Raw genomic sequence first — 19,075 nt, forward strand, 5'->3', positions numbered from 1 at the left:
TGGCCTCGTATATTATTAACTCGAGGGTTCTAGAATCGGTGTCTAGTAAAAGAAAGAACAATAAAGGCAATTTTGATCAGATGTAACGCAATGGTTTCTCGCTGATATTATGGTGGAATTCTGAAAAAAATAAAATAAAAATAAAATATAGATTTTGTAGTTAATTTTTACTCTAAAAAAGACTCTGTTGAAAACGGGTCAAAATCATTGAATGCATTAGAAAGACACACTAGTCCTACTAGAGTAATAAATGGGCATGCTAACATAAGGGATGGATGAAATATCTTTTAAAATGGCATGTTGACCCTCAACAACTAATAAATTTATTTAAAATACGATTATGAACCCCTACAAAACAATAGAAATACTGTTTCTTCTTTACTAAACAACATTTTCATCCCATGCAAAAAACCACCAACTCTTCCACACATGCACTATATATTTATAACATCAAAATTTCATCCAAATTCATATAAATGGAAGAAAATAAACCTCCTAACAAAAGCTCAAGAAAAAAGCATTTGTAGGTAACATAAAAAAAAAAAGGTGGCCCCCTAATCCCTATTACATTATACATATGGACAAAATACTTAGGAAAATTATAAAGAGTAATCCATTTGTTGGGTAGTGAAATTCACCAAGAAAACTAGAAGTAATTAAAAGTAGTTTCCACACTTGAACTACTACTACTACTACTACTACTCATCATCAAAAGCTCCTCCAAATACTCAGCCCCCAAATCCTCAAACACCACCACATTCTCCCTCTTTTTCTGCCGCCGCATCGAGTGCTTCCTCTTCAACGCCATCACCGGCGAGCTCTCCTCCTCCGCGCCCCACCGCATCTCCCGCAGCGACTCCCTCACCCTCTCCACCGGGAAGTTGAGCACCGCCGCCTGCCCCCGCATCGCGAACGCCGCCTGGTCATACGCCATCGCCGCCGCCTCCGCCGTCTCGAACGTCCCCAGCCACACCCTCGCCCCGTTCCGCGTCGAGTCCCTTATCTCCGCCGCGAACTTCCCCCACGGCCGCCGCCTCACGCCGCGATACGCCTTCGACGAGCGCCGCCGCCCCTCCTCCACGACGTCGTATAGAAGCATCTCCTCCGAATCGTTCTCGTTGAATGGCAGAGATGATTCCGATTGGGAATTGAATACTTCAACCTTCATTTCTATTTTTGTGTTACAAATTACTATAGATTTGTGCTTCTGTGTCTAATTTTTTGGGGAAGTCTTGGGTTCTTTATATATGAGTGGAATATTAGAATGTTCAAAAAAATGGGAATATATTATTATTGTTAAAAAAAATTGGAGTGTGACATTGGTTAAGGGAGGATGTTTTTGATTTAGTGGAACTGTAGTAGGCATTTAAATAATTTTAGGAGGAGCAAGAGGGATATATCACACGTGAGTCAAAGCAATTGGCACGCAGCCAAATCAGACAAATAGTATGAATGGTGTAAAAAAATGATTGGGATAATAATATCCATATGAATTGATTTTGTTTTTAAATTTATGATTTTGGAATTATTCCTAAGATCAAATTATATTTGGTCTTCGTCAACACAATTGTGGAAGTAAGCATAAATTTGAAAACAAAGTCAATTAATTTAATTATGGGACATTTTTATACGTTGGCATATTTGGACAAGAAAATGAAATATATTTACCCACAATTATTAATGCGTGAAATCATGAAATGTATGGGTACGTTCCCTCTCACAAATAGTCCCTTGTTTTATCTTTTTTCAATCAAGCAAAATCAAATACCGTTAAACAAGGAGTAGAATTTTATTAGTTGCCTAGTACTGCTAGACCCTAGTAATATCTTCTTTTTTTTGTAATTAATTGTTTTTTCAAACGCTTACGTCATCATCATTTTCTGATTTTTCTTTCCGTCTAACCTCTTTTTGTCATTGTCAGATTTTTATTATAATGCCATATCAAATTATAAATAGTACTACTACTGTATTAAATATTGGGTATAAGTGTGTTAGTGGTGCATTTGGTCCTGTAGTCCATGTGATTTCTTTATATTAGTTCTAGAGTTTGAAGAGTAAAGTATTCCAATATGTTAGTTGGATTATATAAATATTCACTGAATTAGCTTATTTGCATTACACAATGTTAAAGATGACCACCTATTTTGAGTGGGCATGAACAGATCACAAACAATACTACTATTAATTATGTGAATTTAATTCACATTTCCCAAATAAGATACATATACTATTTTTACACGTAATTATATAGGGAGTATTATATACTGGCTTCACTTATTTTTATCAATCCATCTTATCTGATAAGGTATTAGTCTCTATTAGATGAAGAAAGGTTGAAAAGCCAGCTTTATGGCGTGAGATATGGGCAGATATTACAGAAAACTATAACCAATACTATAGTTTTTCTTAATTTTCTATTCGTTAGTTCATTATAAAACATTTGACACATGTTTATAATACTAGCATATTTATGATATGCGGGACTATAAATAAATATTTAAAACTTTATACATATTTATTACTATATGGGGAGACTATAAAGAGATATCCTATGCTAAGAAATAAAAAAATTCCATCTTTCATTCATACTCGAACATAACACAGAAAAAATTAAAAGAAGAATCAATTCAAACGAATCCAAAAACTTAGTGAAAAAGAAGAGTTAAATCATCATCAATCAAGCCATAAAGTTTGATACTTATATAACGGTATTATGATTCTGTTGTGTCCAATCCTAAATAAACGCAGTTGGATTAATTATATGAGCTTAAAGAATTTATGCTCAATATATATTCCGGATCATGTAATAATTAGTTAATAGCTAAGTAAGTAATTAGATGCTTAATAATTTCTATTAAATTTATTAATTTTCTAAGCATCATGGCTGTTTTGAAAGTCCACAATAGAAGACGAAGACAGTAAGTGGACGTCATATTTTGACATATTTGAGAATAAATCTTTTTGTTATAAAATTCCTTCATCCTTCGTGAAGCTAGGTTGAGTGTTTGTATGAATCAACAAACTAGAAACCTCTTTCTTTTATCAAATCAATAGATGGATCCCTTGAAAGGGGACAACACTGTCACTTTCTCATGTCATGTCAAGCCTTTCACCCTTTAGTGATGATGTGAATCTGCACCATCGATGAGCCTTCATAATCCTCGATCAAGTTTCTGATTAGGAGGTAAATTCAAAAATGACTTTTAAAAGACATTGATTTAATCGTTTAAGAGTACTCCTACTAGTTTAGAGGTGTTATATAGTCTAATAAGCGCGTAACACAGTTGGTAAGACGCGCTTGAATTAATATGTCAGGAGTTTGAATAATCACGTGTGTAAATGGGGAATAATTATCAATCTGATAAAAAAAATATTAAAAAAAGATGTAATATAGTCCATTAGTAGTAAAAAATCTAATTTCAAACCATGTTATTCATCATAATCAAGTCTATATTTAACTATCATTTCCAGTAAACGTGTCGTCGGTTCAAAATTGTTAGCTATGGATCAGAATTGGTCGACGATTTTTGAGTTTGAATAGTCATTTGTTTAAATTTTTTAAAAATTTATAATAAATCTCAAAATTCATGGATTTCATGTATTTGCAGAATTGGAGGGAAATAACATGTCATATTAATAGGAAAATAAATAAAAATCTCAAAATTCATTTCTGTCGTACTGTATATGGTAAGATGCTATATGTAGTCCACACAAGCTTTAATTTGATTGAAATTTTTATTAATAGGAAAATAAAAAAAATTCAAAATTCATTTAAAAAGAAAATTTAAAGTTTTTTTTTGGGGAAAGTAGGAGTATGTTTCCATACAAAACGTGGCAATACATAGTGTAAGTTTAGTTGGTGATATCTGAACTAACTCAGCCGCAATTCAAGTAGCGACTTTGAATCGAAACATTCTTCGACATTGCAGCAAGATCTGCCCCTCCGTTGCCAACTGCGCTACGCCCCCGCGGGCATTCTTCGACATTTATAGACATCTTGTATCGCCTTTCATTTTTATTTATCCATACGTAATGTGCTAATAAATTGTACCGCCTTCTCCAAGAATTTAGAATTTTTAATGCCTAGACTTATAAAGCAGAAATATTTGAAAAGTATTTATAGAGTCATCGACATACAACTACTTTATACCCATCGACATATTCTATATTATAGTGGTAATAAACAATTTATAGAGTCATCGACATACATAGTAAACATGTCCAAATTAGCCAATAAACAATTTTCCAATTTAGTTTCATTATTAATATATTACATTATATTAATATATCACATATCAATTTTGCATTTTATTGAAGTAAATAATTAAAATAAACCATTTTTAATACAATCCTTAAATATTTTGGGGGGTTTTATAATTGTATAGGGATAGTTTGAATTCCATAGGGTGGAACTGTAGTTGGTCTTTTGAGTCAATTTAGTAACGACAAGTTAGATGTCACGCTAATCTTAATTACGTAATAAAAGATGAGTATAATATATATAAATAAGATATGAATAAAAGGATCACATATACGTATATATAATTAGCACTTGGGTTAGTTGGTGCGTTGCTACCACTTTCTATAATTAGAAAGGCGGTGATCCGTCAACATTGTTGTTTGTATTTTTTTTCATATTTCTCTCAATTTCTTTTCATCAACATGTAAACCTTTTTAATTACTACTACTAGACTTCAACTCGATAAGTAACTGATTATTTTTCTATAATTGCATGAATTAAGAATTAATCAACTCTCATCCTTAATCAAGTTCATGAATCTAGCTAGTTTCTTAGATAGCTCTAGCTAGCTAGTTAGGCACAACTCTATCTCTCTCTCAAATATAAAAATAAAATAAAATGATGTTTCATGGAAACCTCGTATGATCTAGTAGCCAGCTTCTCGAACAACACAAAATTGTTTAATTTATTCAAGTGCAGCCACAAAATTACAAAATGTAAACAGAGAGGCGAATATATAAATTGAAGGATTTAATTGTCACTATCAAATATGGGTAAATCAATCATAGTGATAAATTAGGTCATCATCGGAGTATTTCTACTGATACAGAGTACTTAGTCGATTTTTTTTTAAAATCTCTACGTTTCTTTCTTCCCATGGTCCTAGTTATAAATCATTAATTTATCTCCTTTCCTCTTTCTTGGAAAATTTTGTATTAATTGTGACATTCCAAACACTTACTAGTTCACACTTGGTTTAACCGGATGTTATAGATATGAATTTTGGGAAACAGAGGATTTCGTCCAGTTATATGCGAGTTAACACTTTCGTAATTTTTAAAGTTATAATTTGTTGTTTGAAGTCAAAAGTTAATAATTAGATCAATCTAGTACAATGTATTTACAAGAATATGTCTATTCGACGTAGGTGTCCGGTAATTATGTTACTTATGACTTATTGCGATTCTTAGAGTTAAAATCGGTATATTCCGCAACATGTTCCAATTTTTTAGTCGTATGGAGTAACATATAAAAAAGAATATTACTCCATAATTTTCGAATTTATTTTGCAACTAGTTTCCATATGGTGAAAGCAACTGACAACATCGTCACTGAAAACCTATAGAAATACGTCTAATAAAAGATATCAAGGCGGAAATGGACGTATATTGGACAGGGTGAACAAGCGATTGACGAGGGAAAAAAAATTGATTTTTGGACTATTTTTAAATATCTATACAATTTTATCTATTTTCGGCATCAGAATATCTATACAGTCATCTGAATGCGACGTGGAACATGCGCTATCTCTCGCACATGCTCATAAACGATGACACCATTCTAATATTACAAATAACATTTCGATCCGTAAAATTGGCTAATATACTCTCTCTGTTCCATAATAAGTGTCACATTTTGTCATTTCGATCCGTCCCACAATAAAAGTCATATTTCAATTTTATTATTATTAGTAAATAGGGCATACATTCCACTAACTCACTTCACTCATATTTTATTACAAAATCTAAACAAAAAAGTGTGTCTCATATTCCACTAACTTTTCTAACCCACTATTATAAAGTACATTTTTTAAAATCTGTGTCCATGTCAAATGTGACTCCTATAATGGGACGGACCGAGTAAAACATATCAACAAAAACTAAATCATTTTTATTTGTGCATTAAATAATTATATGCAGCACTCCATATTTGTTTCTTAGTGGACTGAACGTGATGGACTCACTAATAGTTTTGGACAAAATATCAGGCCCGGCCCATATTTAATAAAGCCCGTTATCCGTTGTCATTCAGTTATGGGCTGAACTACAACCGACAATTACTCGTAATTTTGTTTCCTTTATACAAAATGGCAAAATAATACTAGTAATTAATAAGTTAGGTATGTAGATAGGGTATTTTGATTTTATTTTTGGTAAAAATTTACGTGCAAATAATCTAATAAAAATGTTGAAATATGGGAGATATTGCTACTTGGATAAGTAATTCACCAAAATAAACATTTAAATATTGAATGGCCAATATTGTTTAATCATATCTATATATATATAGCACTTATAAAGTGGAGGATGCCTATTGATGCTCATCATTTTCAGATTAGTAAAGATGTTTAATTTATTTAAGAGAGCTTAGTGGTGAATAATACTTTGCCCCCTAAAGCTGTGTTGTAAACAGTAACACTAATTATTCCCCTATAAATAATCTCTATTAACCGACACCTATTGAAAAACTATGGATTCCCAATTCTTACAAAACATAAGGCTCTAGTTTTTACATTCAACTATTTATTTAATTTGAGTCTATGCCTTTCCACTTTAGTTTACCAGGTTGACTGATTTCAAATAAATTCCACTGAAAAGGAAATTTCAGAAAAATTGTACCAACTCCTACTGGAAGTATCTCATCATTTCAAATAGATAGATTGGTGGTAGTTCAATCATCACTATAATTAAGTTTGAATTTTTCAACTCTGTAGTGAAATTTTCAACTGAATAGTGAGTGATCAATATTTGTCAATACTGAATCGGGCTGACTTCAATAAATCGTTTCACTATTATCTTCCTCTTTCAACATCATGCTTATTTGACCTTCAACTAGAGGTAATATTTCGAGTGTAATACAAACTTAACATGGTCAAATGTGAAACATTTTTTACTTGGGTGAAAGAGAATGTGGGGTTTGATTCCTAGACCTCTCTCTCTTTCATCGCTTATATGCACTCCGCTCATACTCATATGAGTACTATATGATAACTTTGAAATATTACCTTCGTCCCTTAAAAATAGAAACTATTTACATTTTAGGTCGTCCCTTACAATTAAAAACTTTCTCAACTTTCTATTTTAGGACGTGCACACTATAATCCACCAACACTACTTCCACTATTTTTTTTTCTTTTCCTCTCTCTTACTTTACTAATTCTTTTTTTCTTACTTTAGCAATTATGCATTTAAACCTGTATCATTTTAAATGTTTCTATTTTTCAAGGAGATAATAGTAAAAGTTACAAAGCCAAGTCGCAATTAGGGGAAAAATGCTTCAGAAGAAGCACCGCTAGAAATGCAAAATCAAAACCTAGTTATTTCTTATGTTTTTTATCATCGAGAAGCTCATCAAGGAGCGTATCGTCGTAGTACTCGAACTCGAACACCTGTCGTCCCTGCTGCGAGCCACCGCCCGGGGCAGCGAAGTGAGAGGAGCTGCTGGGCAGATTGTACTCCTCGGGGAAGTTGAGGATCGCCAAATGGCCCCTCATGTCGTAGGCCGCCCGGTCATACGCCCTCGCTGCCTCCTCGGCCGTGTTGAACGTCCCCAGCCACACCCTCGTGCCCTGCCTCGAGGTGTCGCGTATCTCCGCCGCGTACTTCCCCCACTGCCGCTTCCTCACGCCCCGGTACTTCACCTCCTCCTTCTCCCCGCCGCTTCTCTTGCCTCTGTTGCTCGGACCTTCTTCCATGATTTTGTGTTTTTTTTTGGTATGTTGTTGGATGTTTGTGGCATTTATATACTTATCGTGGAACATTCTAATAAAGCCTTAAAGGAGACATGGAGTTTTTTTATTACATAATCTTAGTCCCACTAATTATTAATTAAAAGTATCTAGGTCAATTAATACTCTCGAATGTTTAGTATATTAAGGCTAAAAGAATAAAGTAGATAAATAAAAGGACTATAGAGTACGATCTCTCATTTATCTCGGGACACCGAAAAATAAGTTCACGTCTTATTTTTGTCGTAGGTTAGAAGGAGAATATTTTTAACTGATTTTGATTAATTTTGCGATGGAGACTGATTTCCGCCACATTTTTTAGTGTTCGATATGGTATGTGTCGGTTAATTCATGCAGCAATGCTGATGAATCGGCGAATTTTCGATGATGATAAATGCTCGTAAAAATAAATTACGACACAGAGAATTTTACGTGGTTCGATTTACTGAGGTAAATCTACGTCCACGGGGAGAAATGAGGGCAGGTTTGTATTGCTTGATCTGCGAATTACAGCTTACAACACAGACTTGCTATATGATTATTTCTCTAGAGTGATTCCAACCACTTTCTACCAGGTCTAAGTTCTATTTATACATTGAACTAAGATCGTGGCTTACATCATCACTCTAGGTCGTGGAGGTCGTGTAGGTCATGGCCTAAGATCGTGGCCTGAGTTGACGCCACGTGGTAGTGGGTGTGTTGGAAGTTGTGGAAATCCTGCATGGGTCCACTAACTCCTTGTTCGGTCGAAAACTGAGACCGAACTGCTTTGGTTGCCGATCGGAGAGTAGAGCTTGATGCCGACCTAAGAGCAGAGCTTGATTGGTTGGCTTTTGCCGAGCTGTAGGCTGAGGGCGAACTCTTACTGAGACCGAACTGCTTTGGTTGCCGACTTGAGAGCAGAGCTTGATTGGTTGGCTTTTACCGAGCTGTAGGCTGAGGCCGAACTCTTTGGTAATGCCGGACTCATACTCTTCCTTGGGCTTTGGGCTGATGGGCCGTCACTGCTGTTGGGCTTGTTTAGTCCGTACCCCATCACTACCCCCCCCGAAAGACGAAGTGAATCACTTCGGCGAAGCGAGTCACTTCGGCATTCTGGATAAAGGTACGGGGGAGGCTGACGTCAGGGGACGTGCCTTGCATGTGACTGCATTAAATGCGACAGTAAAATTCGGCCGTTGAATCCTGAAAAGGTGGGATTCGAAACGGTGCGACGATTTTGAAATCTTCGCCGAATCTGATAAATATGCTCTTTCTTCCTCATTTGAACACCTTTGCTGTTGCGTCTTCTATACTCTCTTTCTCGAGAAATTTTCTTCCGCTTTCAAGAGCTTCTTCAGACTTTCTTCACTTTCGAAAAGTAAGAAAAATGTCTTCTTCTTCTTCTTCGGTGTCGGGTAGCGGTAGGAAAGGGGATAAGGGGTCTTCTAGCCGGAAAGAATCCGGGGAGAAGACCGTAGAGTATTTTCACAGTATCTTGAGTAAGGATACTGTGATATCCCTTCACGAGAAATATTTTTTACCTGGGGGGAAGGCGGTGGTTCCCGACGATGATCATAGGGCTAACGACCCGCCGGAGGGTTATGCCACCGTTTACGAAGCCTGCTTAGAATGCGGGCTTCGTTTTCCTCTTCCCCCACCTTTTGTAGAGCTTCTTGATTTTTTTCAACTCCCTTTAGGTCAGGTGACTCCGAACTCTTGGAGGCACTTATCGGCTTTTGCTGCCGAACTGCGTAGGCTAAATAAGGATCTGTCTCTGAGGGCAATCCTTAATTTTTTCCAGTTTAAAAGGAAAGGATCTTGGTTTTACTTGATCCCTTTACAGCCTTTTAGGGCCTTCTGCAAAACCAAGTGGCCGAAATGGCAAAACCGTTTCTTTTTTTATAATAGGACTTCGGCTCCGGGCTTTCCTTGGAGAAGGCCGAAGTCCGTGATTCCCCACCCTCGGTTAGAACCGTTGGCCGAGCTCGAGGGCGAGCTCAATAAGATTCCTATGATTAGGAAACAGTATTCGGAAACTGAGCTCGTCAAGGGCGACCTCGTGTTCAATATCTCGTCTTCGGACGAAGAGGCCGAGGGTGAGGATTTCTCTTTATCTTTATGCTCTACTGCTTTAACGAAGAAAACTAACCTTGTTTTCTTGCTTTTTGGCAGTGTTCATGCTGAATAAGGCTATCCGAAAGTCCTCCGAGCTTGAGGAGCCGGAGAAAGAGAAGGCTACCAGCTCGGCGCCTGATGCCGAGAAGAATCCGAAGAGGCAAAAGACCTCTTCGGGTCCAAAGAAGCCGGAGTCGACTTCGGCAAGTAGGAAGGGGAGGACCCAGAAGCCCCCGAGAGCGCCAGAGAAAGACGTGGTCTTGGCGCCTCCTTCGGAGCATATCTGTGAGCCATTTTTATGGCCCACGGACTTCGCCGAGGTGAATTGTCTTCTTGATTCTTTGGCCTGGCTTCTGTCCTGTATTTTTGGTGCCCTCTGTTGACTTTTTTCCTTATCCATTTTCAGAGGAACGATATGCTCTCCAAGCTCGTCGCCGTCGAACTCTCCAAAGCGTCCAATGACTATGCCGAGATGCAGAGGAAGTTGGCGGCTGCTTGTCATCGGGCCGAACAGGCTGAGGCTAAATTTGAGAAGGCCAGAGCTGCTAGGATTTCGGCCCAGGATGAAGCTCAGTTTGCCAAAAACCAGCTCGTCATCCAGCGAGAGCAGGCGAAGCGGAGCGATGCTGCTGCCGTGGTTGCCCAAGGGGAGGCTCTCCGTGTTTACACGGAGAAACTCTTTTTGAGCAGCCAGTTCTCGGCCTTTGTCGGTAGCCTGGTAAGGCTAATTGCCGATAAGGGCGAGCAGGGGGCCGATGTCGTGCTGCCTCTGTACAGCCGAGAGATAGCAGCTCGGCTTCAGAATCTGCCGCTCCTTGAGGAGCTCGCTTCATCCTCGGTCCTGCTTTCTGCAGACCGAGTCCGGAGTTGTCGAGCTGATCGGGACGAGAACCTGGAGGCTATCTTTGCCTCCGTGGGACCCGTTTCACCCGCTTCGACTTACAACGGAGAGGGTGAGGCCGAGCCGCTGGAGCGGGAGGCCGAAGTCGAGCGAGCCGGGCATCCGGAGAAGGAAGCCGATCAGGAGACGCAGCAGATCGGCTACGGTGGCGCCGAGCAGGCTGAGGAGAGCAAGGAGGCAGAGGCTGAAGCTGAAGCAGATGAGAAGGAAGCTGAACCTCACCGAGAAGGTGGAGACGAAGCTAGCGAAGTATGATTTCGTCTCCCTTCTCTTAGTTTAGTTTCTTCCTTTATGTAAAATGGCCTTGAAGCCCTCCTTGTATAGAAAAATTTTTTTCTTATGAATGAAAAAATTCTTCTTTCTGCTCTTGTGTCTTCGTATAGCCTTTCGTACTCTCTTACTCCTGTTGTGGTTTACTACCTGCTCGGTAAGCTGAAATGCCGAACTGACGTAGCTGCTTTGTATTCTTAACTCTCCAGGAGCTGGAGGTACTTCACTGGAAGCGGCTGTACTCTTCGGCTTTAGACGAAGCTGAGAAAAGAGCTATAGCCGATCAGACGAAGAATGACGAGCTTCTGGCTCGTTTGGTGAAGCTGGATGCCGATAATAAGGACTTAGAGTCCGATAAGAATGATCTGGAGGCCGAGCTGAATACGACCATTGCTGAGAGGACTGCGTACGAGGATTACATCCGTGTGCGCGGGGGAATGACCATATCAGATGTTCAGAGTCGAGTTGACGAATTGTGGGAGGAATATAATGTACTCCGGAGGAACAATGCGCTGGAGAGCTCGGCTTGCCAACAAGTCGTGACATCATTGCGGCGCTGGGCTTCTCGGTACAACATTGTTCTTTCTCGGCGCCCCTCCATAGAAAGATTCCTTCGGCATATCGTGCCAACAGATGCTCGCACTCCAGATCAAACCTTTGATTCACTTGCTCAAAACCGTACTCCAAGTCAGCAACGAACTCTGGAACAGCCGGAAACGTCAAGACGAGAACAGGCTGAAGTTCGTAGAGAAGCTGTGATTATGAGTGAGCAAGATCAACAACTGCTTCGTGAAGAGACTCTTCGCCGCCGAGGTGCTAGGGCTTCCCGGGCTCAGAGAAGAGGTGGCAGGTCGATTAGAGCATCTCGTCGACCTGCTTATTCTGCAGCTGCCTGGAACGCCCGAACTCAGCTTCACGAGGATTTTGTGAATAGATGGCTCAACTTTAGCAACCCTGGACAGTAGAATAGTCCTTTGTAATAGCGTAACGCCATCTTGTAGGGTAGCGGAGTTGTGTGCCGAACAAGATTTGAAAATGAAATTTTGTTTTTGTTTTCGCTTCTAACACTGTGTATTTACAGCTTAGCGAAAAAATTTCATCGTACTTGTCCTCGGTCTTATGAAGTAAACTTCTTTGACCGGACTTGTCTTTGGTCTGATGAAATAAACATCTTTGACCGGACTCGTCTTTGGTCTGATGAAATAAACATCTTTGACCGGACTCGTCTTTGGTCTGATGAAATAAACATCTTTGACCGGACTCGTCTTTGGTCTGATGAAATAAACATCTTTGACCGGACTCGTCTTTGGTCTGATGAAATAAACATCTTTGACCGGACTCGTCTTTGGTCTGATGAAATAAACATCTTTGACCGGACTCGTCTTTGGTCTGATGAAATAAACATCTTTGACCGGACTCGTCTTTGGTCTGATGAAATAAACATCTTTGACCGGACTCGTCTTTGGTCTGATGAAATAAACATCTTTGACCGGACTCGTCTTTGGTCTGATGAAATAAACATCTTTGACCGGACTCGTCTTTGTGTTCTAATTTGGCGATTTTCGTCGCCGGGATCGAACTTTCCCTTGTCCTAATTCGGCGAGTTTTATCGCGTGGATCGGACTTTCCCAGTTAACCGAAGTGGTCTTATGCAGTAAACCTCTTTGACTAGACATGGTCGTCCTCGGTCTTATGAGGTAAACTGCTTTGACCGAACTTGGTCGTCCTAATTCGGCGAGTTTTATCGCGTGGATTGGACTTTCCCTTGTCCTAATTCAGGCAAGTTTTATCGCGAGAATCGGACTTTTGTTGCAGTTCGTTTCAGACGAAGTGCTTGATTCTTAAGCAGAATTGTGGTCTTGTATCTTTAGAAGCTTTGACACACAATCGTGGGCTTGTTGCAGCTCGTTTCAGACGAACTGCTTGTTTAAGCTGAATTGTGGTCTTGTATCCTCTTTAGAAGCTTTGACACACAATCGTGGGCTTGTTGCAGCTCGTTTCAGACGAACTGCTTGTTTAAGCTGAATTGTGGTCTTGTATCCTCTTTAGAAGCTTTGACACACAATCGTGGGCTTGTTGCAGCTCGTTTCAGACGAACTGCTTGTTTAAGCTGAATTGTGGTCTTGTATCTTTAGAAGCTTTGACACACAATCGTGGGCTTGTTGCAGCTCGTTTCAGACGAACTGCTTGTTTAAGCTGAATTGTGGTCTTGTATCCTCTTTAGAAGCTTTGACACACAATCGTGGGCTTGTTGCAGCTCGTTTCAGACGAACTGCTTGTTTAAGCTGAATTGTGGTCTTGTATCTTTAGAAGCTTTGACACACAATCGTGGGCTTGTATGTTCTAAAAAGGGGATCAGCCTTTGAAGAACGAGATACCTCAGTTTTATTTGTAAGAGACGACACTCACATAGACAGACACAACGCACGTAGAGACAAGAACAAGTAAAAAACAAAGAAAACACATAAGACTGACTGACCGGACTGTCTCTTACAAATGGAACTTCTTGAGGTTGGAAACGTACCATGTTCGGGGTACTTGTGCTCCTGACGCGTGAGTCAATTTTTAAGACCCTTTGCCGAGGACTTCTGACACCCGATATGGACCTTCCTATGTGGGCTCGAGTTCGCCCAGCTTTTCTGCTCGGCTTACTTCGTTGTTTCTCAAGACGAGATCTCCCACTTGAAATTGCAGCTTCTTCACCCTTTGGTTGTAATACCGGGCTACTTGCTCCTTGTACTTGGCTGCTTTTAGGCAGGCCAATTCTCTTCTTTCTTCGGCAAGATCTAGTTCGGCTCTCAGTCCATCACCATTCATTTCTGAGGAGAAATTGAGTTCGGGGACTGGATATGCCGATCTCAACCGAATCACGGCTTCAGTGCCGTACACCATCGAGTTCGGCTCCGGTGTGACTTCGGCCATTTCGCCGGCCTCTGATTCCGGCTGCTGTGATTGCTATGCTTGATGGTGCCGAACTGATTGCTCGGCACTTTTAAGCGCAATCTGCGAACACACTTGCTCTTTTTCGATCACCTCGGATGACCGCTATCTCTCCTTTAGTGGAGAAGGTGTTCGGCGAGGATGCCTCTGATCGCTATGACCGGGCTTCTTTTTGTCTTCTCTGGATGAGCTGTCTAAAGACCGTTTTCGACGGTCTGCCTCATCGGCACGAGAAAACTTGTCCGCAATGTCCCACATCTCTTGAGCTGTTTGCGGACCGCACTCCACGAGCTTTCTGTAGAGAGCTCCGGGCAGGATTCCATTTTGGAATGCCGAAAAGACAAGTAGATCATTGAGATTATCTACTTGTAGGCATTCCTTGTGGAATCTCGTCATAAAATCGCTGATCTTTTCGTCGCGACCTTGACGTATAGAAAGCAGCTGAGCCGAAGTGATCCGGGCTTCCGCTTTCTGAAAGAACCTCCTGTGGAAAGCATCCATTAGATCTCGGTAGGATCTAATGCTGCCTTGGGGGAGGCTATCGAACCACCTTCTTGCGTTCCCGATAAGCAGCTCGGGAAACAGCTTGCACATGTGGACCTCGTTGAGACCCTGGTTCGCCATGTTATATTGATAGCGTCCCAAGAAATCATGAGGATCCACGAGTCCGTCATAGGTCATCGACGGAGTTCGGTAGTTCTGTGGTAGGGAAGTTCGGGTAATATCGTCCGAGAACGGAGTCCTCAATGCTCCGTACATGGCGAACCCGACATTTCTTCGGTATGGAGGAGATGGAGTTCTCCTGTGATTCCGGTACCGAGGATTCTTTCTTCTGGAAGACATGATACTACTGCGGTAGTGACTGTCTCGTATGGAGGGAGAGAGAGAATCCGCCGTTTTCGCCTCCGGCTGCTTTTGGCTTCTCTGCAGGAAGGTTAAGAATTCCTCCTGCTTTTCAGCCAAAAACAGATTGACAGCCCCGTTCAAATCGGGCTGATGGGAAGACTCGGTGTGACGGCTTTTGGAGCGGCTTGTTCCTCCGCCATGAGAACTGGTGGTGGATTTATCCCTAGGCTGTTTTCCAGACCTATGGGATGGATTGGCTTCCTCCTGGTTCTCACGGGCAGGAATACGGGTACTCTGCGATCTGGTATGCATTTTTTGGGTTGAAAAAATGGTCAAAAATTCGCTTTATCACAAATTTGGTTCTCTGCTTCCCACAGACGGCGCCAGTGATGAATCGGCGAATTTTCGATGATGATAAATGCTCGTAAAAATAAATTACGACACAGAGAATTTTACGTGGTTCGATTTACTGAGGTAAATCTACGTCCACGGGGAGAAATGAGGGCAGGTTTGTATTGCTTGATCTGCGAATTACAGCTTACAACACAGACTTGCTATATGATTATTTCTCTAGAGTGATTCCAACCACTTTCTACCAGGTCTAAGTTCTATTTATACATTGAACTAAGATCGTGGCTTACATCATCACTCTAGGTCGTGGAGGTCGTGTAGGTCATGGCCTAAGATCGTGGCCTGAGTTGACGCCACGTGGTAGTGGGTGTGTTGGAAGTTGTGGAAATCCTGCATGGGTCCACTAACTCCTTGTTCGGTCGAAAACTGAGACCGAACTGCTTTGGTTGCCGATCGGAGAGTAGAGCTTGATGCCGACCTAAGAGCAGAGCTTGATTGGTTGGCTTTTGCCGAGCTGTAGGCTGAGGGCGAACTCTTACTGAGACCGAACTGCTTTGGTTGCCGACTTGAGAGCAGAGCTTGATTGGTTGGCTTTTACCGAGCTGTAGGCTGAGGCCGAACTCTTTGGTAATGCCGGACTCATACTCTTCCTTGGGCTTTGGGCTGATGGGCCGTCACTGCTGTTGGGCTTGTTTAGTCCGTACCCCATCAAATGCCAACGACTATATAAAGTGATTAAGTACGTAGATGATTTTAGGCGATCATGCTAGCCTTGATTAACGTATGATAATTTATATAGTACTCTCTCCGTCCGCAGTCACGTGTTTCATTTTTTTTTATTTTGGTTTGTCCGCCAATAAGAGTCCCCGGTTTATTTTTATTATAAATGGTAAATAGGTCTTACATTTCACTAACTTTTTTCAATCATATTATGAAACTAATATATAAAAGTAGGATTTATATTTCAATATCTTTTTTTTACCTATTTTTCTTTATATTATTTCTTAAAATCCACCCAAACTTAATTGAGACTTCTATTAAGGACTGAGAAAGTATTATTTTATTATGTTATGACTCGATATAGTTGGAAGAGTAGTTTGTAACGACATTTTTTTCAAACAATTTGATGTAACGTAATAAAAATTGTTATGTGATTAGATGAGTGGGTTCTAATGGTATTGACAAAAGAATGGTTCAAGATTTGCCATGTAAGATTATCATATGAAGGAAAAGTGTTTGACACGTGGGAGAAATGTCTAATGTTGACCAAATATATGACATGCTCTGAATCTGGCCTAGTCAATGTGATGGCTTTAGAATTTCTTTATTTTCGAATGTTGGTATACATCGATGTAAAAGGCCCAACAAAAATTTAATCACATGATTCCTATTCGCTTCCTAGAGCGGGATAAATTGGTTAATGGGCACTTTACATACTATACATTTATAATAAGAGTTTTTATTAACTATTTTTGTTAATAATTGTAAAGCAAGATTAGATCATAATTAACTGTAGAAAAATTGAATTGACAATCAGTAGTCTTGTTCGAAATTTCAAACAATGTTATTGGGCACTTTATATTCTATATACAGTATATTATTAGAGTTTTAATTTTCTATTCTTGTTGATACTACTATGTAAAGGAAGATTAGATCTTAATTAATTGTGGAACAATTCAATTGTCAATCGGTAGTCTTGTTTGAAATTTCGATTCTGCACATTTGGTTAAAATGAATTTGTCTTTGTAAAAAGAATTAGTTTATGAATTTTCTCTAGTTTTAAACACTAAAACAATGATCTAATAAATGGACAGTGAAGTCAGTTTAGGTGACGTCCCGTATGACGTAGTGTAGACAGTGACCGATCTTTACCTTAAACTTTACGATTATAGCTAGGATTTGAGGTGGTACTATATATTCATAATTAATTAATTAACGATTTTAGAAGGACAATCGAAGGGAATTTTTGTGGGTCCATGATCAAATTAGCTTGATTTGATTCGCGTGACGTCACCGCTTCTAATCCAATGACAACATGTTCTAAGAGCACCAGCAGTGGCGCGGAATTCCAAAAAAGATCTTCTGTCACGTCATACGGACTTTTCACTGCACTGCCACGTCATAAGGACTTCCCACTACACAGTTGCGGACATCCCAAAACTTCCCGAAGGACTTCACACAATTAAAAAAACCACAAATTCACAAATCAAACAATTTCCGGAATTAAACAATTTACGGAATTAAAATTTCGACACAAATAAGAAAAAAAATTCTATTAAATAAAAAAAAGTACATTTCACCAAATTAAAAAAACCATTTCAACAATTAAAAACTACATCAACGACGACCCATCCGCTTTAATAATATCGTTCTGGAGCCGAACATGGGCTTGTCTTTGGCGCATGTCGTCAAATGCATGGACTCGATCGACATCGTCATGGGGTATCCCCATGCGTACATTGCTAGTGGCCACGTCGTGGCTTCGACCCGCAGCACCAACATCATCATTGGTCCAATCAGCCAGTGTTGGACCTTCATCTTCGACAATCATGTTGTGCATGATAATACATGCGTACATGATGTCGGCGATGCTGTCAACATACCACAGACGTGTTGGACCCTTCACTGCCGCTCATCGAGCCTTGAGCACACCAAATGCCCGCTCCACATCTTTGCGCGCTGCCTCCTAGCGACCCGCAAAATATATCTTCTTTTTATCTGCTGGGCATCTGATCGTCTTCACAAAGACGGGCCACATAGGGTATATCACATCCGCCAAATAATAGCCCATATTGTGCTGGTTATCGTTGGCGATGAAGTTGACGGCCGGACCAACGCCCATGCACTGCTCGTTGAAAAGAGGCGATGACCGGAGGACGTTGATGTCGTTATATATTGAAATTTTAAAAAAAATTAATGCAATAAACGGAAATTCCGCGCGGACGTCCGTGGGAGTCAACGCAATGGCGGACGTCCGCATGCCCGTAGCGATGGAATTCCGCCTAACGCCGCGGAACTGCGGTGTCCTCGGCGGAATTCCATATCCGTGCATACCATGCACAATGGCGGACGTTCGCCGGGACGGGCGCCATTGTTGATGCTTTAATGTAAACGGAATTAAAGACTAAAGAGGCATTGTTAAATAATTCGAATTAAAGAAGTATTGTTGATTTCTGATTATATAATGGTGGATAGTAATCTGCATAAAGGGAAGAAAGCAAGAAAAGTGCTCTAGAATAAATCAAATTATAAATCCATAATTAAGCAATATATGTAACTTCCTTGTTCACTCCATTTATATATAAATAAATACTATATTCACATCAGTTCCTCGGAGTTGAGATAAAATTTGTCATCAAGACTTCAATTTTGGCCTCTCCAAGTATGGTATAGGTTTTGATCTCTAGAAAATACATCGATTTAGAGATGACAAACAATATGTTTGTGGTGTTGAGGATTGCATGGTCTCAAGACTCTTTTGCCTTTTGGGGTAGTACAAAGATGAATAAGAACTTCACATGTATGATAATTGATACTTTCGAATTTATATCTGAAAAGTGAAAATTGTAGTACTAACATTAGCTACAAACATTCTTTACAGAAACTGAAGTATTGTTCATGTCAAGTGTCGACCATATCGGAAGTTGCCACTAATCATAATCATCAAACATACTTAGTTACAAATTGAAGTGGATGGGTAAAA

At 39.9% G+C, this 19,075-nt stretch overlaps 2 protein-coding genes across 2 annotated transcripts; both read right to left on the reverse strand.

The window, feature by feature from the left end:
• Positions 1-341: 341 nt before the first annotated feature.
• Positions 342-1,410, reverse strand: LOC121806723 (ethylene-responsive transcription factor 1B-like). The gene has a single exon (XM_042206848.1). It carries the CDS (start codon positions 1,166-1,168, stop codon positions 647-649), a length of 522 nt encoding a protein of 173 aa, XP_042062782.1. The 5' UTR covers positions 1,169-1,410; the 3' UTR covers positions 342-646.
• A 6,146-nt stretch (positions 1,411-7,556) lies between these two features.
• On the reverse strand, positions 7,557-7,934 carry LOC121806724 (ethylene-responsive transcription factor 14-like). Its single transcript, XM_042206849.1, has one exon. It carries the CDS (start codon positions 7,932-7,934, stop codon positions 7,557-7,559), a length of 378 nt encoding a protein of 125 aa, XP_042062783.1.
• Between the last annotated feature and the right edge of the window lie 11,141 nt (positions 7,935-19,075).

The sequence above is a fragment of the Salvia splendens genome, chromosome 6, assembly GCF_004379255.2.
Source record: "Salvia splendens isolate huo1 chromosome 6, SspV2, whole genome shotgun sequence".
In the NCBI taxonomy this organism is placed as follows: domain Eukaryota; kingdom Viridiplantae; phylum Streptophyta; class Magnoliopsida; order Lamiales; family Lamiaceae; genus Salvia; species Salvia splendens.